General features: G+C 41.9%; 2 protein-coding genes and 1 long non-coding RNA gene across 6 annotated transcripts in view; 1 reads left to right on the forward strand and 2 right to left on the reverse strand.

The window, feature by feature from the left end:
• Positions 1–623: 623 nt before the first annotated feature.
• LOC125302149 (guanine nucleotide-binding protein G(t) subunit alpha-3-like) lies at positions 624–9,090 on the reverse strand. Its single transcript, XM_048255181.1, has 8 exons — positions 8,877–9,090; positions 6,609–6,651; positions 6,359–6,500; positions 5,152–5,309; positions 2,874–3,002; positions 2,015–2,144; positions 1,556–1,709; positions 624–1,424 (listed from the first exon to the last, which is right to left on the reverse strand). The coding sequence occupies exons 1-8, from the start codon at positions 8,911–8,913 to the stop codon at positions 1,237–1,239; spliced, it is 981 nt and encodes a 326-aa protein (XP_048111138.1). The 5' UTR covers positions 8,914–9,090; the 3' UTR covers positions 624–1,236.
• A 281-nt stretch (positions 9,091–9,371) lies between these two features.
• Positions 9,372–13,284, reverse strand: LOC125302078. Of its 2 annotated transcripts, XR_007194829.1 has the most exons (4): positions 13,198–13,284; positions 12,873–12,999; positions 9,647–9,841; positions 9,372–9,517 (listed from the first exon to the last, which is right to left on the reverse strand). It is a non-coding gene; the product is annotated as an uncharacterized LOC125302078 (long non-coding RNA). The 2 variants fall into 2 exon arrangements; XR_007194830.1 differs by lacking the exon at positions 12,873–12,999 and having other exon boundaries at positions 13,198–13,278.
• LOC125302077 (AMP deaminase 2-like) overlaps positions 13,216–22,581 on the forward strand; it is a 50,543-nt gene continuing 41,177 nt past the window's right edge. For 2 of the 3 annotated variants that reach the window (XM_048255041.1, XM_048255042.1), the window contains exon 1: positions 16,624–17,526. In XM_048255041.1, the coding sequence (XP_048110998.1) occupies positions 16,899–17,526 (628 nt within the window). In that variant the 5' untranslated portion in view covers positions 16,624–16,898. Of the gene's footprint in view, positions 13,294–16,623; positions 17,527–22,581 lie in introns of those variants that run through there. The other variant, XM_048255043.1, reaches the window with a different exon arrangement.

Raw genomic sequence — 22,581 nt, forward strand, 5'->3', positions numbered from 1 at the left:
AAGGGGTAGGGAGGGGGTAAGAATGAGACATGGGTTCGGGCCTAAGTCTTATACAGTAATGTATGTTTGCCACTGTATGCTCTGAATAATCTGAATAGCAAACATGCAAATGTGTTTGATCGGATTTCCATCTAAAACTGAAAATGTTGGTATTTATGGGGGCCCACAGCAAGAGCTTGCGGTTTGTAGGGTTATGTAAGCATTTGTTAGCAATACATAAACTACTGCAACAACTTGCTGCGTTAGCCTCAAAATGTATTATTATTATTATTATTATCATTTTCCTCTCTAGTGTTAAATGTTTTGGCTAAATGTTCCAAATGTAAAGCCCTTTGAGCTGCATTCTGTGTATGAAAGGTGCTATTGAGTTTGTATGGTTCTTGTAATAGACTGTCACACATTATCATCAAAGTTCTTTTGGATGCAGGTGTTTCTGTGTGATGGGATGCTTATCAATATGTCGTATTTTTAAAATGCCATCTAAAGGATTTCAAAGTCCACGCCCAATGGGCATTAGCTTATTTCTTTTGAACAAAGACAAAAAAGTAGCATGTTAAAGCAACTCTTTGGCGGTGCAACATTCATTTTCATGTTTGGTGACTGTGATACATGACAACACACAATTTCATGAAAAACACATCTTGTACATTTTTTATATTTAATGACAATAATAATAAACTATGTAAATAAATAATAAACTATGACATGCAACACTGGTGAGATTTTCTCACTTTTCTGGAAACACAAACAAAAAAACACAGAAATGCCTGCTAGCTCTGTACATGATTTGAATAAATACATTAATCAACAAAAAAGTTTTTCAAAAATGTCACCTATCACAGCATAACCTCATACAGCAAATGTTTTCTTTGTAAGAGATGAACAACTGAGGATAAATGGATAAATGATGGTTTCAGAAATAAAAGCTGATGTAACAAATAGTGGGAATATAGATGTGAATAGCTCTTTTGAAATGCATTGCATAGGTATTATTTACACAATTACACAGAGATCTATTCCTCATGCTCATAGAGCCACCCAAGGCATTATAAAACTGTATATGACACACTTAGTCATATATGGTATGCCTAAGGAAATGTGTTAATCCAAGCCTTTCTCTCATGTTAATTCTCTTGGTTAAAGATTTACAAGCCGAGATGTTTTCAGGGTCATTTAGTAGTTTTAGAAAAGCTGGTCAGGACATAGACTGCCACCCATTCTGATGGCTGGAATAGTTTAGTACAGACCACAGGCCTTCAGGTTTTTGACAACGGTGTCAACAACTGTGTTGAATGCTGAGTCCACATTCTGTGTGTCAACGGCACAGGTCAGGTGGGTGTAGATTTCCTTTTCGCCCTTCTTCAGGTTCAGCTCCTCAAACTGCTTCTTGATGAAGTCAGTTCCCTGCTCATAACTGTCGCCACCTGAGGACATACAATCAGTTTGTTTTTCCTGGCGCAAAAGGTTTCTACTTTAACTTGTAGTAGTCAACCTGCCCAGTGCTGACCTATGTATGCCTTCAAATAAAAGTATTGTTCAATGTTAAAATACAAACCAGTATAGTTGGGGAAGCAAATGGTAAGGGGAGATGTCTTGATTTTGTTCTTAAAGATGTCTGTCTTGTTGAGGAAGAGCACCATGGTAGTGGTGGCAAAGAACTTGTGGTTGCAGATGCTGTTGAACAGATGAAGGCTCTCGTGTACGCGATTCTAATGGAGACAGGAAAGGGAGGAGTCAACACCAGGAAACATCATCAGGGAAAACATGGTGGCAGTTTATCTGAACTGCACTTATTGACTGATTATTTAATATATTTGATTTTATATTATTTTTTATAAATATAATATAGTATTACTATTATAAGGCTATTTGTATCAGTAGTTGTTGTCATGACAACTCTGGTCATGTTTGATGCTTTGACAGATCATTGGCAGGTGATATAGCACATCTACACAGCCCAAACAAATGCACAGATGCCCAGGCACACAGACTCTCCCTAGTCCCATACACTCACCATCTCGTCATCCTCCACCAGCACCAGGTCATAAGCACTGAGAGCTGAAACAAAGATTATGCAGGACACATCCTCGAAATTCTTGATCCAGCCTTTCCTCTCCTCACGCTTGCCCCCCACATCGAAAAGCCTGTTAAACCACAAGGAGTTAGTACATAGAGAGGCCCCTTGAAGTCACTTTGCCTTCGTGGTGCTATTGACACAGTTCCAGGGTTGCGATAGTAGTGGTTTTAATTGTAACACATATGAGAATATGAATAAAATGTTTTTTCTTTCTTAAATAGGATGTTCTAAAAAAACAAAAAACAAAATGTATTAATACAAATGGGCAACCTGCATACCAGACCTGTATAGCCTGCATATGTCACCCACTTACTCATTGTTTACACACAAACAGTTATTTCATGCAATATTTCAGGTTCCACCACTATGCAGAGCAAATAGCTTTGAATATCCACCTAATTTCATTATTGCATTCTCCCTTTTTGATTTGAAGATTATGGCGTGCTCTTAATCCGCAAAAATGTTTAGACTTCTTAGGTTCAGGTGCTCTTTGGTTCAAGGTAAAAATTTGTCCAAAATAAAGGAAGAGAAAAAAGTTTCTCTGGCCAAGGCACTCCTTAATTAAAATATCTTTATTCAAAATGACATGTCCTAAAAAGCGTGGGTCAAAGGACGTGTCATTTTGAATATCGACATTTTAATTAAGGAGTGCCTTGGCCGGAGAAACATTTTTCTCTCCCTTTTTTTGCATTCTCCCTTTATTAAATCTCAAATGAAAAAAACAAAAAACAGGGTTCTTTTTGGCCTCTGTGAGCCTCAGCCTGTAGTTTTGAAAGATTGCCCCCCAGTCACTCACCTGATGAGCAGGTCCTTGTAGTTGAACTGCTCCTCTGAAGTGCCAGTGGTCTCCAACCGAGAGTATAGCACATCCTTTTCAGTGGGTAGGTAATTGGGCTCACAAACTCTCTCCAGGTCATCCATGAAGCTGGCAACAGATGCATAAACATTAGCACATACATCTCTGCACTGTGTTTGCATCTGTGTTCATGTAATCTGGGTAAAATGTTATGTATTTTCACTCTATTTTCTAATAGCACCTGCATTTTATAATAATTGTCCACATTTTGTAATGAAGAGCGTGAATGCAATCTGTAATAAAATATCCCTCATTTTGCAATTAATCATTACATATTGTGGGGGTTATTACAAAATGCAGGCAAAATGCAGGCAATGCAAGTATGTAGCACAATATGTAATAACCAAAACATGTATCTTCTTATTAATAAAAGTGTTACGGATTATTAAAAAAATGTTTGTTTTATGCATTTTATCATGAATGATCATAATAAATGGATATGCATTTTAAAATCAGTTCAGTATATGAGTGTTTTTCATTAGTCAAAAATACATCAACTGGAGGAAGCTGTGGCACAACATTCCAAGTTCCTATGTGGAGCCGGGTTTAATTCCAACCTGCGGCCATATCCTGATCCACTCTCTCCCATTTGCTTCCAATCAATCTCTCCTGCAAAAGATTTAAAGCCCAGAGTTTTGAAAACTCTCACTTGTGCAATCCAGCTGGAGGTGATCAACCACAGACTTGTGTCCAAGGATTCCAACCCAAGGATCCCCTCTCTGGATCCACAGCCACCATGAGGGCTTTTCAGCAGAATCCATAATGGACTTAAAAGACCTTAAACACCCCAGGCTCATCACTTAGGACGTGCCCAAGTATCACTAGGAGGTGTTCTCTAAAACTCTGCTCTTTGAGCCTTTATTGTATATGGAGAGGAGAGATTGACATGAAGCAAATTGGAGGGAGGGATTGGCATGGATGAGGACATGACTGCAGGTTGGAATTAAACCCAGATCCCCGTGGGCATTTGGAGTCCTGCACCACAGCTCCCCCTAGTTGATGTGTTGTTGACCCATGCAATACTCTGTTGACCCATGCAATATACTGAACTGATCACATCTTTTCAAATGGATATTAAGCAATTTTGGTTAAAAATAATCTGCAACAACAGATTGTAAAATAGATTATAAACTAGATGTACGTGTATGCTTGTATATGCGTGCCTTTACGTGTGTGTGTGTGTGTGTGTGTGTGTGTGTGTGTGGCGTGCATGTGTGCCTGTGTGTGCGTGCATGTGAGTGTGTGTGTGCCTGTGTGTGTGTTTGTGTGTGTGCATGTGTGTGTGCGTAGTACGGAGCCCTGGGAGAGCTCACTTTAAGTGATATTTTTTCTGGTTGTGATCATTTGTGAGCACGTTTTCTTTAATTGAGCCCTGAAATTAATAAAACGTGAGCACGTTTTCTTTTAATTGAGCCCTCGAATGAATAAAACGTGACCCCGTTGTAGGCCTAAATTGAGCTCTCGAAATATGTATTTCGTGCTTTAGTAATTTCCGACATTTTCTCACCGCTCGCTGTGCTGTACGGAGTCCTAGAGGTGTCATCGCAAAATGTTTTGCATGTTGAGAGAATGTGCGTGTGTTTATGTGTGTGTGTGTGTGTGTGTCTGTGCATGTGGATGTGTGTGTGTGCATGCGTGTGTGTCTGTGCGTGTGGCTGTGAGTGTGTGTGCTTGTGTGTGTGTGTGTGTGTGTATGCACGCATGTGTGTGTGTGCGTGTGTGTGTGTGTGTGTGTGTGTGTGTGTTTGTGATAGAGAAAGTGTGTGTGAGACAGTCCTGCCTTGTGGCTCCTCTCATCATCATCCTCTACCAGTAATCCTTCGCTCAACACCACCATCTACAGGCCGATGGGTGTAAAGTCACTAAATATACATATAAATTCATTTATTTTATGAAAATGATGAAATTCCATGAAACTTGGCATACCCCCAGAGGATGTCAGGTTAATCAAACACATGAAATTTGGTGCAGTTCACAACATCTCAACTGAAGATAGGGGCGATTAAGCAAGTGCCAGCAAGTGCAGTTCGAAACCGAAAAAAAGTATTTTTGCTGCCTTCTAAGATATCTTAAAGTTACTCGAATAACGGTCATTTTTGAAGGCAGCATCAATGCATCCTTCATGCTCCCTACTACCCATAATCCTCTGTGGCAACATACAAATCATATATTGCAATATTATCACATAATGAGGTATAGTGTGTCCACAGATACTTACTAAGATGTAGGGTCGTTTATATCATACATATTGGCACGCTCAAAGCAGGCCTTGATTCCTGCGTCTGCCCACACTGATTTAATGAGGGCAGCCAAATCTGCGGACATTGTTCCCTCCTCTGTCGACCCTGCCATGGTCACCAACTTCTTAGAATCAGCCTGCAGAATAATCATAGCAAAAGCACAAAACATTGAACATCTTTACCAGAAGGCATGTGGGTAATTAGGTTAGTCAAATCTTTTTGAAGACCCACTAAACATAATTTTAGAATCTTTGCAGGAATGAGTAATTTAAATCATATATTTCTTTTATTTGGGGGCTTTTCTTTTCTTTCTGATAGGACAGTGAAGAGTGACAGGAAGCGAATGGGAGAGAGAGATGGGGTGGGATGGGGAAATAACCGTCGCTTGGATTCGAACCCGGGTCCCTGTGGGCATTTGGACCAGTATGTGGTACAGACACTGCAGCCACTTGAGCCACAGCTTCCCAAATCAAATCATATAGTTGTATTTTATTTGTAAGGCCACAAGTTCAACAAGGGCAGCTGTGTTAGCGCTTCGGACTTGTAACCGGAGGGTTGCCGGTTCGAACCCCGACCAGTAGGCACGGCTGAAGTGCCCTTGAGCACTTAACCCCTCACTGCTCCCCGAGCGCTGCTGTTGTTGCAGGCAGCTCACTGCTGTGTGCTTCACCTCTCTGTGTGTTCACTGTGTGCTGAGTGTGTTTCACTAATTCACGGATTGGGATAAATGCAGAGACCAAATTTCCCTCACGGGATCAAAAGAGTATATACAGTATACATACATTGTACATATACATACATACATACATACAAGTTCACCAAACCAGGAAACTATAAATGCAGTAGTCTATGTTGCCGTGTTGAATCAACTATGTGACATGCTGAGTCTCTGATGATTAGACCTTCTGCTATCTGGAAAGGATCCTTGAAATCTCTTCCTGATTCCTGGTTACACTTCTAGTATATTTCTTTACATGTTCTGAAATACCTACTGTAGAGCACATGTCTTTATAGCCAAAATAAGGAGAAGTGTGTGTGTGTGTGTGTGTGTGTGTGTGTGTGTGTGTGTGTGTGCCTTCATGAAGTCATCTTCCCATATGCATGTGTGTGCCTCTGGTTCTGTTTGGCTATTGTCATCCTGGACATACAGCTGTGTTAGCCCAGTGCAGTGTGGATGAGACTGACCTCTCCGGAGGGTGATGCGAACTTGATCTCCAGAGCGCCCATGTTCTGAATGACCGTCAGAGAAAACTGAAGGATGTTGCTGTAGATGGTGGGTCTATAGTCCAGCCTTTCCTCGTCAGTGTAGGCGCCAAGGTGTAGTATTCTGAAACAAAACCATGGCAAGTAAAACTTGAGGCCAAATAAGTCATGGTCTTTATCCGGTATGTTTAGAGTACATTACAATGACTGCATGAGTTTTCAGTTGACTCACTTCATCTGCTTAGCCAAGGTGGTCTTGCCTGCCTCATTGGCACCTGTGGGAACACACACATGGTGCACTTACTGTACAGTTGGTAGCATAATTGACAGAGCTTACTGCCTGCCACGTTCTCAGGTGACACTGAGCATTTGAGGTGGCTGCTCATCCTAAGCCATTACATAATCATTTTGCAGTGCCCTGAGTCAAAGAAAGTAGTTAGCAAAAGGGAGCTGACAATTTGTGGGTTAGAACCTTTTTAGTTGGCAAGACAGTAGAGGAGCTTCGTGAGAGTGTGCCATATTGGCCTCAGACTTGCTGGGTGTTTCACATAGGTAGATTACTGAGATAATTGGATCACTGCTCAGCTTGAAACCTGAAATGGCACTCTCATTAGAAACCCACACACTAGAGTATTTCCTGCGCGGACACAGACACAGGTCCAGTGCAGTGGTCAGTCATAATGGACTGCTAAAAGTTCACACATAAAATGCCTTTATAATATTCTCATTTACATTTTGCTGTGTGCTCTTCTCACTGTACCTGTCAACAAGATTACTGAGGACATGTTTCCAGGAAAAAAAGAGAGCCCATAATTATCTCTGAGTTTCTGTATAGCAGGTTACAATAAGAGGCTTATTATATAATGGGCTTACAGTGATCCTTATAGGCTACAAGCAGGCTAAACCCTGCAAGGGAGCCATGCTCCAACCTGGCGTTGATCTGAACTGGCACTTGAGATGATCTACTGATAATATTACGCATTGTTGTGTCACTTGGACTGGAAGTCAGGCAAGTGGAGAAGCAGGAGCGCTCAACTACCAAAAACACAACAACTTCGGGTTCCAGTTAATAAGCATTTTCTTATAATGCTATTTTATTGGACCATATCCGCTAACACAAACACGTTTTGGCATAAGCCATCATCATTGTGTGTTGACAGGCACCCATCTGTTGTGGAGGGGTCTGCAGTGTGGAGTTGGGTGAACCCACAGAGACTCGGTAGTAATACTCTCCTGTTAGTAACCTGTAACCTCTGTGTCAGAGGTGCAATCTCCTCTGCTCTCTCACTAACTACAGGGAATTATTGGGGCAGCTTAGCAAGCTGTCTACTCTCCAGACTGCCGAAAAGGATTGGAGATTACTTTCCGAAATAAGAAACATCACAGGATCAATTAAAGGATTTAGATTGGATAGTAAACTGCTAGAGTATAATTTCAGATTTCACCCTTATCTGCGCTCTCTATTTTGTAGACAACTTTTTTTCATCTGTCTTCATAAGATGTTGTGGTTATTGTTGAGGTAAGAGTTGTTTATAAAACATGAGCTATTGTTCATATGCAAAATGAAACATAATTGTTATATTCTAGTTGACATTTGAATGATACAAACTGAGAGAGACACTGGACCTTTGGTTCTTTATCTCAGTTGTTGGTGACTCATCAAGTTAATTTGATCACTTCATGTGTTATCAAAAAGAAATATAAATACAACAATGTATAGTGTAACTAAACATAAACAAAGATATCCATGCAAATGAAATCATTCCATGCAAATGAAATCTCTCTCCAAAAAGAAATTAAATGCTGGTGGATGTATGCCATCTTTGCTGTTTATATGCAGAGTACTGCATATAAACAGTATCTATTGATTTGTTTATTTGTTTATGATGGCTCTATTAAAAGCACACTCTCAGTGTATGTGTCCTCTGTGTGTCCTTCTTATAAGCTTTAAATGCACATGCATCCATGTATACATTACCTTAACTCAGATGTGAAAAGACATTTCAAGCCTTTTGCAGTACAGTATTGCAGTCATAGTCATGCATACAATATAATTTGTTGTAATTGATATGTGATTACAAAGGCAGTATTCAATTATTTATGTCCTCCCTAATACCCCCAAATCTCCCAATACCATTGAGTATCTTTCTTTTACAACATTAACAATGTCTTCACAGATGAACACTCGTTATATTGTGCCTTGCACTATCCAAAGTAAGTCTATAGCTCAAGAGATCAGATGACTGTCTCACACACTAAAATAGAGCTGATCACCAAACGCTATTCAACTCACTGCATCACAACATCTTTTTGTAGAAACATTCCATTCTGACCTCCCTCAGTGCATTACACCAGTCAGGTTGCCTATAAGTATATACTCTTTTGATCCCGTGAGGGAACCTATAAACATTAGGAAAACACTAGTGTAAGTTTCAAAAACCCAAATTCTCAAGGCATTAGGTAAATATTTTTATATTTTAGACCAGATGTGGCTTCTTACCCAGCAGCAGAAATTTTAGAGTCTTAGGTTCAGCCATGGTTTACTCTTTAGAGTCCCTCTTTCTGTCTTCTGTTTCTGTCAGCTGTCCTCTGTGACTGTCACTGCTTGGCCCAAGCAGAAATCTCAGTAAGTCCCGGTAACAAGGGGGGAAGCTGTTATCCTAAAGGTGAGCGTAGGTGGAAGTGGGAGGGATCACATCAGATCTGTGACACGATGGTTTGAGCTGAGAGAAAGAGGTGCATGCAGGTAAACACTACTCCATAATAACCTCTGACGCACGGACCAATTCCCTCCCACACAGCATTGATGTCTATTCATGAAACTCTGACGTTTGTCAGGACATTGCAATCCACCAATGTGCATCTTTTTACTGCTGTTGGCCTGTCTATCAATTCTATCCTTTTTGTTCTATCAATGCATGCCTATTGCCTACATATATGACTGGCAACATGGGGGAGGGACAATCAGAATAACATCCTGTAAGGTGTCCCGATATACAGAATTTATTAACTTGGTGGAGAAAACTCTTTTCGCATCGGGGAGGTCTTTGTGTCTGTCTTCTCCATTATTTCTGCATACCTTGGCTGATGTTATCCCTTGCATAAATCCTCACGTCAAATCCATTAATTTTTAATACTGTCCTGTAGTGAGAATGAACATCAGCTATTAAGTACTCAGGTCAAAGGTCATTGGGGTCCATGTCCTAATGTTATCCCTCAGTGTCTTATCTGTATTGTTTTCACATTTTAGTCTTGTTGCACTTGACACACCTGACAATTCAAGCTCCTGAAGTTAGTTACTTTAGTTTTCAACAGACAAAGAAATTAGGTTTACAACCCATGTTGACCATTTTGGCTCCCTCAGTTGAGTTTTCTTTTCATTTTTTCCAACTTCAGATATGTCCAGAAGGGATCGTAAAAGAGGAAAAGTCGGATCTAACACAATGGTCACAACGTGGCATACTACTGCAAGAAAAAGGAAAAATGGGTTTACATTTTATGCTGTCCTTCCAAAAGGGTAATGAAATTAATATTTTTATGGACAAATCGCTACTTAGGTCAACTTTAGAGCTGATATAGGGAATTGCCCAAGGGATATCATCGGGCACCCTCCCTATTTCTTATGGGGTAACCCCTAGGCAACAAGAAACAGCAAAGAAAAAAAAAACTTTAACCGCCAAAACCAGGTTCACCAAGATTCTGACCTTTGGCTGCCAGACTATGATAAGCATAGCTTATTGTCATGGTTATAGGTAGTATATTTAATTAATTTTTGGCTTATTAGAGAAAAAATGACAGATTTTACAGTATTGATGACAGTATTTATGTATTTGAAATACTCTACATTCAATCCCTTACAATTCCCAAAGTATTTTGCTACAAACTAGATTTATTCCAATCCTGCAAAATACAAATTAGAAAATATGTTAAAGTAATTAAATACATATTTAAAATACATATAATTAAAGTACTGCCAATGTCTGCTGGCTGAAAGGTAGGTTACTTCTCACTGAGGTCACCAGCAGGATATACAGGGAAATGAAAACTAAGAATATAATAATTATCCAACTTATGTTCCCATTCTTTCTTGTATTTACTTGTGATTAATCAGATTTTAGCGTGCAAAATAGAATACATTTCATACTCATAATAATATTATGATGAAAATGGATAAAAATGCAATTAAGTTATGAAACGAGACATTGCCAGAATAGTTTGCAATTATCTTTGTCTAAGTGTAGGCTATCTTTGATTAGGCCTATGAGGTAAAAGCAGAGAAAGGAACATGTGGTTTAGTCTATGCTGTGTCAAAATCTAAGCCTATATGTTATAGCCTACACATTTCCTCACTATATCCGACCTCTTTCTCATCTTTAAACATCTTCTTAAGTGACACTTCAAAACACTATGGAGGCAGCACACACAGTGGGGCACTCACAAGTAGCATAGAACAGGCATGATGAGGTCAGTATGTCCCATTGGACGTAGTTGAAAGCTCCTGGAGTAGGTTAATAGCATGAATATATTGCATAATATTTGGACGTCAAGGCACTACATGAGATTAAACACAGTTAAGGTGGGGTTCCTCAACAATTATCTTTGACTGACAGCAACAAAGGCAAGGGAATCCCATAATCTGAACTGACGTAGGAACTAGCCTACATCTTAAAGAGCTTTCCTAGGCCATCAGCTGGGTTTCCATCCAACTTTATGATGCACATTTTAAATCAAATGGCCTGCTGTCACCACCACTAGGCTACCCAATATTACTTTGGGGATAGGCCTAGTTTAGTGTCTTGTTTTGGTTGATTTAGACCTGTTGAGTTAACATTATTATGGACTAGGCTACTTTAATAACATCACTGATGTATTTCAACAACACCCTGCTCTTAAACATATCACAACACTGTCAACACTGATAATCATCAACCTTCAATGCATGCAATTTTTACATCAGTTGTGTAATTCAACAGATAGGCCTATAGCAGAGAGGGAGTTTTTCCCAATATGCAACCTATTTCCTAATATAGGTCTGTGTCGGTTGTTGCTGTTCCATTCTGTTTTCCAAGCCTTAGAAGAAATGTTCAAGGGACTTTCTGTTAAAAAAGTACGGAAGTACGGAAGCGTATTGCTGCCACACTAAAATAAATAAAAAGGCTCAGTATTATGTAATTACGTGAAAAGTTTCTTGTTATAACAATATCTTTTTCATGTTTTAACAACATATGTATCACGTTATTACATGAAATTATCCCGCTATTTCATGATAGCCTACCATGTTATTTCAAGATATGATATTTTTAAGTTTTTACAAGATATATATCACGTTATTACATGAAATTATCGCGTTATTCAAGATAATGAAACTAAACGAAACGAGAGGCAAGAATAGGATATGCTCGTTTACATGACTCAATCCAATTCTATTTTAAGCTCGGTTTAAGACATTCTCATTATTGAACACGGTGGATGATATTGTTATAGGCCTATAGCCTATTATATGCGAACACCCAAGCATTGACCAGAATATTCTGCACCTGTGTGCAGTAGGCTAGCCTAGCGAAGTGGCAATCGGGAGAGTCGGGAGGATTCCTGGTGGGGTCAGCCTGATTAAGTGTGATCTCAAAAAGCGCATGCTATTGCTGTTTGAATATTTTCTTTGCTGTGCTCTCCAGCAGCCTGCACTGTGCGACTGCAGCGCTTCACTACTCAGTCCCCGTGTCCCTTCCCCACAGCCTTAGAAATGACAGCGCTGACCTGACATGCAGGCTACCGAGCCAGAGCGCTCTATACATTCACCCACATTACGTGAAGATTCGCATATTTATCAAAGCCCTTTATCCCTCTTGCGCCAAGTTATCGAAAGTTTTTTTTATTGTGTTGATAATAAGATAAAGCAGAACTATCAGGCTGTGCTATCCTGCACAGAACCTCTCTATCGGCCTTCTTTTCAGCGGCTCTCTGCCGATACACACACATCCCTCTTCGCTGCTCCTCAGTCAGCTGGGAATTGACCACGTATCCTACACACACATACAGCCTACACACATGCACAAAAACACTCATCAAGCAGCACTGTGTAGGCCTAATAGCAGTCAGGGTGCAAGTTCAGACACGATTATCATTTATGCCAGCCATGAGCTCTCGTGGCCTTGTTTCGTTTAGTTTCGTTATTTTGAAATAACGTGATATTTTCATGTAAAAACGTGATAAATATCTTGCAATCATATCTTGAAATAACATGATATTTTCACGTTATAATGTGAAAATATCATTATCATGAAATAACGTGATAATTTCATGGAAATAACGTGATAAATATCTTGTTAAGACATGAAAAATATATTGTTATAACAAGAAACTTTTCACGTAATTACATAATACTGAGCCTTTTTATTTATTTTAGTGTGGCAGCAATACGCTTCCGTAAAAAAGCAAAAAACAAAACCAACAAAAACACACACACACACACACACACACACACGCTTGTTTTTACCTTCATGGCTGCGCTGAATTTAAGCATATTAGACTACTGCGTACGCTGATATCTAAATCATAGATTCCTCTTTCTCGCGGCGAGTTGAGAGGCCCAGTAGCCTCTCGGAAGTGTTTAGATTAGTGATCTTGGACACATAGAAAAGTTGCATCTAGTAATTGACGTAAAAAGACGTGGGCTACAAAAGTAAAGGCCATAACATTCTCGTTCATCAGAATTACGGACACTTACATGAAGTAAACCACGAAACTGATGTTAACTGCTAATAAAACTAGTAGACAGTAGTCGTTACCCTCTACCAGTTAACTTTCTAAAAGTTATTTACCGTTATATTAGCTGCGTTACGTTATCCATTTTTGTTGCTCACTCAAGCAGTTTCAGATCCTTTGACGAGTGGCTGTCATCATTTGAACAATGGCAGGTGGGTACATTTTGGCAAACGGTTTGAAGTTTACTATAACTTTCCAACATGAATGAATTAATAGTGACGTTTGTTATAGAAGGCAAAGGACAAATTTAACTTATTCAACAAAACGTAAGCAGACAGCAAAGTCATGAAAACGTTAGTCGTACGTTAGCCAAAGTTAGCAAAGTTTTACTTCAAAGTTGTTGACATCCTTGTCAAAGATGTCGGTGCGAATTTCATAAGCAGTAGGCCTAATCATAACGTGACTAACATTAACCAGCTATGCATTATTGGCCTGTTGGTTTGATGTTAAAAGCTTTTCGGTGAAGATGCGACAGCGAATCTGTCTTCTTACATTTTAAGTTAACATTGCAGTAGCCTATCACTGCAATTTCTTTAATCTAAGCCAACTATGAAATACATTTTAAAACGTTGGCTATCTGAAGTATAAGTGTATTTGATTTCCGTCTTTGCGAGTTTAGAATAGCTGCCAGTATTTAAATGCATCGCCTACAGTTTTTTTTTTAATAGGCCAACAACACAGGTGCTTACATTGTAGGTGCTGACGTGATGTATTAGTGTTTTGCCATCTTTCTCAGTAAGGGCTTTGCATGGCCATATCAGAGTGTGCATTAGGCCAGCCCTAAAACATTTCCAAGACTGAGCAAAAGAGACCAACAGTGGACGCAGTTTGGGTAAAGCTGGGGAATGTATGTAAAGCACAAGCAGCTATTTTGCCTTGGGGGGAAATGATTTGCTCACACACGCACTGGTCACAGATAGTGTTGTGTGAGAGTGAGTTCCAAAAAATGTGAGAGTGAGTTCCAAAAAATGTGAAAACTGTGTCATATTCACTGGAATGCTGTTGCAAGCTCACATTTAGTATCAGATCATTTTTTGGAAGTATTCCAGAACGTCTGGGGCTCTCACAAGGTAGGGTTGTACTTTGCTCCTTGTTCATCAACTATCTGTTGAACATAAGTTCAGTGAGATGGCGGGAAAAAGGAAGTGGGGATGGTATCAGCCATTGAAATGGATAGGTGTGGTTATCTGTCACTTTTCCCATGCCTGAAAAAGACAAATTGCTGCTATTTGAAATGTGTCTTCACAGCCACTAGATGGTGCTCACCATTCACCACGCAACAACTCCCAGTGATGATGGCCGATAATGTTTGTTCACAAAGCTGGTTATTAATTATCCCTCTTAGTCCTTGAGCCAGTCCCCCTAATTTTTGGTCAATCGGTACCATTCAAAGGGAATACATCTCATAGTGATTTTTGACAAGGTAGCCTATACCACTCTAGAATTAAAAAAATATGTGATAGCATTGCATTTGGTGTAGCTTTATGTGCAGGTCCATTGTATGTCTATGGAGGGATATCTTACAGTGAATAGGCTAAAAACTTTGACTAATATGCAAAGAAACAACACTGGATAAAGTCAGGTTCAAAATTCATCTTTTAGTTTTTTATTTTGCACATATGAATTTGAATTTCCCCTGAGGGACCAATAAAGTATCTATCTATCTATCTATCTATCTATCTATCTATCTAAATGTTATTACAGTGGGCATTTTGAATTTGGGTATTTTAAATAAACCAACAGCCAAAAATCTATTTTTGCCATTTTCACAACTTTGAACTAGCCTGGGTTTTCCCTTCTCAATAAGATGAGGTTTTTCCATATATAATTTGTGATCTATAGTATGGAAAGTTAAGGAAAAAAGAATTTTGAAAATAACTTTACTCAATGTTCAGATTTCTCTACTTGAAATGTATTAAAATTATTGCATCTGTCATTAGATAATGGCTCATTTACATACTTAGACATAATATTTCTGAAAACGTCTAATACAAAATAGTATTGTAAATGTAAATAATCAGCTGTGTTGTGGTTAGAAAATAGAATCTGACCAGCCATTTTATATGATGTCTTTCTGCTTGGGTCTTCCTGTCACCCTTCTCAACCACTAAAAGAGCTCTCCACTCTCCAGCGCTTTTGGTGCCAAAGGTTACACAAAGCCACTTGTAACTGTTTACACCTCACAGGGCATGGTCTTACATTTACATTTATTCATTTAGCAGACACTTTATCCAAAGTGACTTACAAAATGAGGATTAACAAGCTGTAATGCAAAGGCGACCTAAGGGTAGCGATAACTACTACTTTATTAAACTTTTAGACTACCAGAGGATTAGAGTGCAGAAGTTTAAGTACTTAATGTGTAATCAAAGGAGATAGTGGTAGAACGAGTAGGAGGTAGAAGAAAGGAAGTGCATGGTAAGTGCATGGAAGGTGTGTTGTTTTGTTAGGAGAGTGGTAGGAGAGTTGGGTCTTCAAGGGCTTCTTGCTGATAGAGAGGGACGCCCCCTGCTCTGGAAACCCTTGATAGCAGTGCCAAACAGTGTTCCTTGGAAGAAAGCAGCAGGGGTAACATAAACCTTTATGAGAGCAATTAAGTAGGTGTGAGCAGACCCAGCACTTTGTTGGCAAGTGATTTAATGAGACTACTGATAACAGCCACTTTGTCAGTGAAGAATGAAGCAAAGTGTCAGCTGTGAGGCTGGTAACTGGAGGAGTAGGTAGAGGGTTGAGGTGGAAAATAGTTTCTGAGTGTCAGTCGCACTGTGGTCCACATAAACACACTTTAAAAGAACACAATCTGGCAGATATCCAGGATGGCTTTAGAGGCTTCCGGAGTGTTCCACGCAAGGGGTTACATGGTTATTGACTCTGACTCTGCCCACTCCTCCCCTGCCATGTTAGTGCTTCCACCCCCACCCCACCCCTTGTCTTCTCTGTATTTGTCATCTCATGCCCAGTACCATGAATGGTCGTGCCTAATTAGCCAAGGTAAGTACTTGGCCCGTGCCTCATTTGTAATGGCACTTGGGTCTCCTCTCCGTTGATGATTTGTGACAGTGGTGACAGTCTGCTGACATGGGATATCAGAGCATTGTACTGGGGCAGGGGGGTGGGGCTGGTGGGTGGGGTGGACATGCAAGCGCGGGAGAGGCTCTCCACTGCTGAGTGACTGTGCCTTTCACTGTGGTGGTGCTCTACATCTCCTCTTTATTTTTAAACCGGAATGTCAGGCATGGAGCGTGACAGCGAGCCCATGCCAGTCTGCCCCACTCCACTCTGCCCGCCTTATTCTCTCTCTCTCTCTCTCTCTCTCTCTGACTTTGTCTCTCACTCTCTCTCTCTCTCTCTCTCTCTCTCGCTCTCAGGGGAGATTTTCCAGGAAAGCAGATTGTGCACTAGGCTAGTCTGCTTAAGTCGGTAACGCTGCTCACTGCAAAGCTTTGTTCCTCCACAAAGACGTTCCAGCTTTATCTCCTGACACGGCGCGTCTTCTGCCTCCTTTTGCTTTGTGTTCCATTTGCTCACATTTTCCACTCTGGTTCTGGTTCAGGCAAGCGCTCCTTTCTCCTTGGCGTGCTTTTTTTTTCGTTTGCGTGTATTGATTCCACCCCCTGGATTAGCTGTGACCTGCTGGTGACCTGAGTCTCTCTGCTGCTGTTATGGCTGCCGGGGTTGTGGGCTGCCCTGGGGGCTGTTAGCCAGCAGCTGCTCCTCTCTCCCCCAGCTGAAGGCTACTCTTTCCCCCAAAGTGGTCATGCTGCCCTTGGCCTCTGTTAGCGCCATCCACCTTGCCCCACGGCAGCTTGGGTCGTTGTTGCTGTGGCAACCAGGGAGGCTGGCTCGTGGGGCGTCCGGGGGAATCCGTGGGCTGTCCTGCCCCCCACTCCCGCCTCCTCTCCACTCCTCCTCCACCTCCACCTCCTCCTCCTCCTCCTCAGCCTGTCCAATACTTGAGCTGATGACGATGAAGGCAGGGAGGAGGAGTCAGCAATGTGGAGGCTCCTCTACAGAAGCGCATCAGCAACAGCAGCAGCACCAGAAGCACACACATCATCATCATCATCGGCAGCAGCAGCAGTGGCCTGGCCTTTTCCGCTGCAATAAGAGTCCCCCTGGGCACCGACTTGGTCTCAGCCTCCTCAGCAGCCTGTGCGTTAGCTCCGCTCCTCCTCCTCGTCCCCCTCTTCCTCCTCCTCTTTTTCCTCCTCCCCTCTGCCCATCCCTGTGCCGCTCGTTCTGCAGCAGTGGCTCTCTAGGCGCCGGCCGGCACAGTACCAGCGGGAACATGTCTGCCTCCGGGAGCGACTCCCCGGCCTCGGGGAAGAGCAAGACCAAATCGCCCGTCCGCAAGCGGGGCAGCTTACAGAGCAACACCAGCCCCGGTGAGTGAGAGTGAGAGAGAGAGAGATGGACGGACCAGCATGGGATGGTGGGAGAGAGAGGCAGATAGAGAGTGTGTGAGAGAGAAAGAGAGAGAGAGTGAGTGGGAGAGGCAGAGCATCCCGCGGCTGGAGGACGGGTGGAGGAGAGAGAGAGAGAGAGAGAGATGGACGGACCAGCATGGGATGGTGGGAGAGAGAGGCAGATAGAGAGTGTGTGAAAGAGAGAGAGTGAGTGGGAGAGGCAGAGCATCCCACGGCTAGAGGACGGGTGAAGGAGAGTGTGGGAGCGGAGCAGATCCCTGATGAAAGCAGATGCTGGTGGGGAGGGAGCTTGATGTCGGCAGAGGGAAACTCTGGCTTAGATTGGTAGAGCTGCGTTGGCAGGAGTCCTGTGTTTGTGTACTGCTTTTGTACCCCTGAAGTTTCTCTAGAAATGTCCTACGCCACGGAAAGTTTTCTTTTCTGCCTAGAGCAAAATGCTGTACTAGTTTAACTTAGGACCACATTGTCATAATGGTCCTATGCCCTATTTATTAACACAGGTCTTTGCTAGTTAAGTCACAAGCACTGTTAATCCATAATACGTCTTAAGTCCATATATTTCATTTTATTGATGAGTCAGGGAGAAGGACATTGTGTACTTGTGTGTTGCCTCTGTGAGGTCCAGTCTGAGCTGCTATTGGTGCGTGGTGGTGGGTGGATACTCTGGCGTGGGCTGGTGTGAGCTTGGAGGAGAAGGTGGAGGTGCTGCCTAAAGATGCTCTGAAGTGTTAATCATCAAAGGGAATGTGTCATTGGGGCTCCCTGCCAAGGCAGGGCAATCACAACCACTAATAAGGGTTGTTTAAATGCCACACAAACATTATGGGGTAGTAATCCCATTTGTGTTTTGATCTGTTTTATATTGTATAAGGAAACTTTAAAAAAGAAATATATTACATTATTATTTTTTTATATTGTTATATCAGATACCTTACTGTTGCTATCCATGGACGGTTTATAAGGTCTAAATTCAGAAATATTTCAGTTCAGTTTTTCAGTTTTTCCTGGAAATTGAACAAACCAGCTGGTGACTACCCATCCATCCATCATCCAGCCAATGGTGTATATCTACAGTAAATAAGATTAAATACATTTTAATAGCAAAAAAATAAATAGCCAAATGTCACGTCTCTCTTCAAAATGTTGTACTGAGAGACACAGTCATGACTCAGTTTTCTTATGCTTTACGTTGGCATTTAAACATGCATTACAAACACCATATAAATTTATCAGACTCAGAGCACATGACGATGGGTTAAACCAACCATGTAACAGTGAGCTGTCCTTGCAAATGATGGCTCTCGCTGAAACCCGATCAGTCCTTCCATTGAGTCTGGTCTCCGGAGGAGGGCCAAGTTTCATCTAAAAGTACCTCTGGCCAGCCTGTGGCAGAGGCTCGTTTCTCATCTCGAGTATCTTTTAATGGTGAGGACAGGTCATGAGCTGCAGTACTGCAGGCTTCTAGTCTCCAGTAAACAGAGAGAAAAAAAAATCCAAACAAAACCCAAAACAAGTCACAGTCAAGACTATTCGGATCACCACAAACAGGGTGCCATCTAAGCTCTGCACTCTCAAGTGTTCTAGAACAGAGCTGAGAACAAGCCGAGGCTGCAGTGTCAGGCCTCAAAGCTCACATTTAGACACCTCGAGTAAACATTCACCTGCTGCTACTGCCATGGAGTGCGAATACACTAGAGCATCAGTTTGAACAGGCTCAAACTGTGTGAAACACGTTGACATAGTTGACGTAGAGAAACTGTCTGCTCTACATGGAGAAAAGACAGACAGTTTCAGGCCAAATGGAAGAAAGGCTGACAAAGGCTTCAGTGTGAGCAGCAGAAAGCTTCAGCATAAACTGTGAGGACAGACCACTCCATCTTAAACTGGATGGAAGTAGACCGACAACTTTAACCTAGACTGAACACTTTAATATACAGTACAGTAGCTGGTGCATCTAGTTGGAGATAACTAGCCTGACTGATGGTAAACAGGACGAGGCCAGCTGTCCCCAAGCTTGAGTAGTTTTGGTGTAGGGGCTCTGCTCCCAGCCCATTCCCGCTGGATGCTGAACGACGCAATATTCTATCTCCCGCCGGTTGCTGCATAGCGCAACATTGAATCTCCCGCTGGTTGCTGCGTAGCACAGCATGCTTTTTATTTCATGTTTCTAGGTGTACAGAGGCTTAGATATTAAGGTTTTGGTAGACGTTGACAATTCTTAGTATTTTTTCAGACAACCCTCAGGAAATAAGGTTATTTAGTCTAGAATGCCATTCTATAGGCGTTTTTAGCAGGCATTTTAGGAGTAAATGGGTTAATATGAGCGGGAGATGCTCCGGGTCTCTCCTGCCAGGAGTGGCGTGTGCCGCAGTAATAAATAACTTAGAGGCTCGCCTCCCACACAGCTGCCATCTCAGGCCTCTCAATTAACCGCTCCGCTGAACGCACACAGGCGAACAGAGCAGTGAGGAGAGCAGAGGAGAAGAGAGGGGTGGAGAGGGACTGGAGAGGAAGAGCTGAGAAATACAGCTCTTTGGGGAACTGTGCTGCTCAGCCCATGGAAAGCCATAACTTTGCACATAGCACAGTGTAGGAGGCATGGGCCTCGACGCGATGAATAAACTGGTTCTTTGATAACTGAAATTATACATTGGGCTAGACACTAGGGTGGCAGTGAAGCAAGCATAGTATTGTGGTCTGTGACCACCAAATGTTAATATGTAGCATGTCTTACCTCGTTAGGAATTGCTGACTCATACTATTTGCAAACCCAGCAACCAGTGTGTATTTTCTTCTCCAAGTGAAGTTGAAAACAATTTCTATGAACCAGCTTATGACATCGTGGCCAGAAGTATAGTACAAGTATATTAGTATATATACTCTTTTGATCCCGTGAGGGAAATTTGGTCTCTGCATTTATCCCAATCTGTGAATTAGTGAAACACACTCAGCACACAGTGAACACACAGTGAGGTGAAGCACACACTAATCCCGGCGCAGTGAGCTGCCTGCAACAACAGAATCTAAACATCAACCATTTACACGGTTAAGCTCATCATTGTTTAGCACAGCCCAGATAAGGAAAGGGTACTGTAGATCAGGTTAAGTTAATACAGGCTCATCAGAAGCAGTGGAGGCTTAGTGTCCCACAATGACCCAGATATCTAGAGCTGCTGTGACCTCATCTGGCATTGAATGCATTTTCACCTACCGTTTTCCTCAGCTGACATAATTTTCTACTTTGGTACAGAGCCCTAGTGTGGCCCCGCCTGCCTGTATATCAGCTCATTTTCAATTCACTGAGATACTATTCTGGCTCCTCTCAATGCGTTTCCGTTTCCCTCAGCCACAAGGATAGTGGCCAAATCAGTGATGAGAGGGGATGATGTTCGTTTTGAAATTGAAAGTGGCAGTGGTAAGACTGTAGTGCCACCTGCAAACGTACAAAATCAGGCAACGCAATCTGGTGATATCTGGTGATACCAGGCTAACAGAGCCTTCCAGTGAAGTAAATGCTGTAAGCCCTTTCATGTTGCTGTAGTAGCCACACCTGCCACACACCTGTGGTTATCATTCATATGTTCCCACCCATATGAGAACAGTATGGGATAGATTTCCAAATGACTGTTTCTATAAGACTTTAGCAGTAGCAGTAAGCAATAGTAAGCAGCGGACTATGATAATGGGTGGCACTACTGAGGCCCTGCAAACAGCTGGTGACGCTCAGTATTACCACATCTGATTATTATTTTAAGCCGTTTCTGGCTTGTGTTGCATTAGAATAATTGACAGTTCTCAGCTGGGCTTTTATTGGGGGAGGGGGTGGGGAGGGTTTTGTGAAAGTGGTTGGGAAAGTCTCCTGGTTGGGACACTTGTTTCTCTTTCCTCATGGGTCTCTTCACCTCTCCCAGCATGTTATGGTGTTATGGCGATAAAGCACCGACAGAGCTATCAGTATTGCCCATCACCCCTCTACAGCCCCTGAGGGACTTTGTCCAAGTGGGTTGGGTGGGATTGAGCTACTGTATGTGGTGTTTGTGAGATCTCTCCTCACGCCCTTTGGAGTGTTCACTCTCTATTCTGCTCTGCTGTGGTGCTTACAGTATGCTGGGGGCTGGACAATCTCACTCCTCTGCCTAAAGTCACTGCTCTCATATAGAGCCTGTCACTGAAAGACAAGCAGTAAAACAAGAAAAAGGGTTTCAGGTGTAGCAGATTGCATAAAGTGGGATTGCTGTCCTTTTAAGTGTTCTTGCGGTTTACTTCAAAAGACAGACTCTTAGAAGTGTGGAGTTCTCTCCAGAGAAGGTAATGCTGACTTTGAATTTCATGAGTGAGACTTCCTGCTGTGTTTCGGTTTAATAATTTACTAAGCATTGTTCAGATCATAAATGTTTTAATGCCGACAGTTTTATACTACCTCTTTATTATTGTGCTACATTGGCTCCCCATAGGCTACAAGTTCTATTAATTCAATAAATGAGTTTATTTGTTGATTGTTTCTTCAGAAGATAATCATAAGAATTTCAGTTTAGATTAATGGAAGTCTTTTACCTATCCAATGTGTTCTGTTCATGCACATTACTAAAGTGGAATAGATGAAACAACAGTACTCATGTAATTTCCTTTTTTATCCAGTAGAGTGCACTATAAGCTAGATCCCAGAGAGAAGCCAGTGAGAGTTAGAGTTTGTATGACCACAGAGAGGTCAGAGTAATCGACACAGACCTGAAGTTGTATTGTGTGTTGGGTCACACGCTAAAACTGACATCTGACATCCTCCCCTTCAAAATGGCAACATTCTAGGCCATTGTCTTTTCCCAGTGTTGTGTGATGAGTGAGTGGAAAAGTACTGATGGGGGAGGGAGAGTGGGGATTCGGAGAGAGACCCTGTCTGCCTCCTGACAGGAGGGATTGTTACCTCGGCTGGGGGGGTAACCAGATAGCTGTCAAAGAGCCCTCACCGCTGGGTGCGTGTAATCCGCTCTCTCCTAATCTGGCTCACAAACTACC

The sequence above is a fragment of the Alosa alosa genome, chromosome 10 (assembly GCF_017589495.1).
Source record: "Alosa alosa isolate M-15738 ecotype Scorff River chromosome 10, AALO_Geno_1.1, whole genome shotgun sequence".
NCBI classification, from domain to species: Eukaryota; Metazoa; Chordata; class Actinopteri; order Clupeiformes; family Clupeidae; genus Alosa; species Alosa alosa.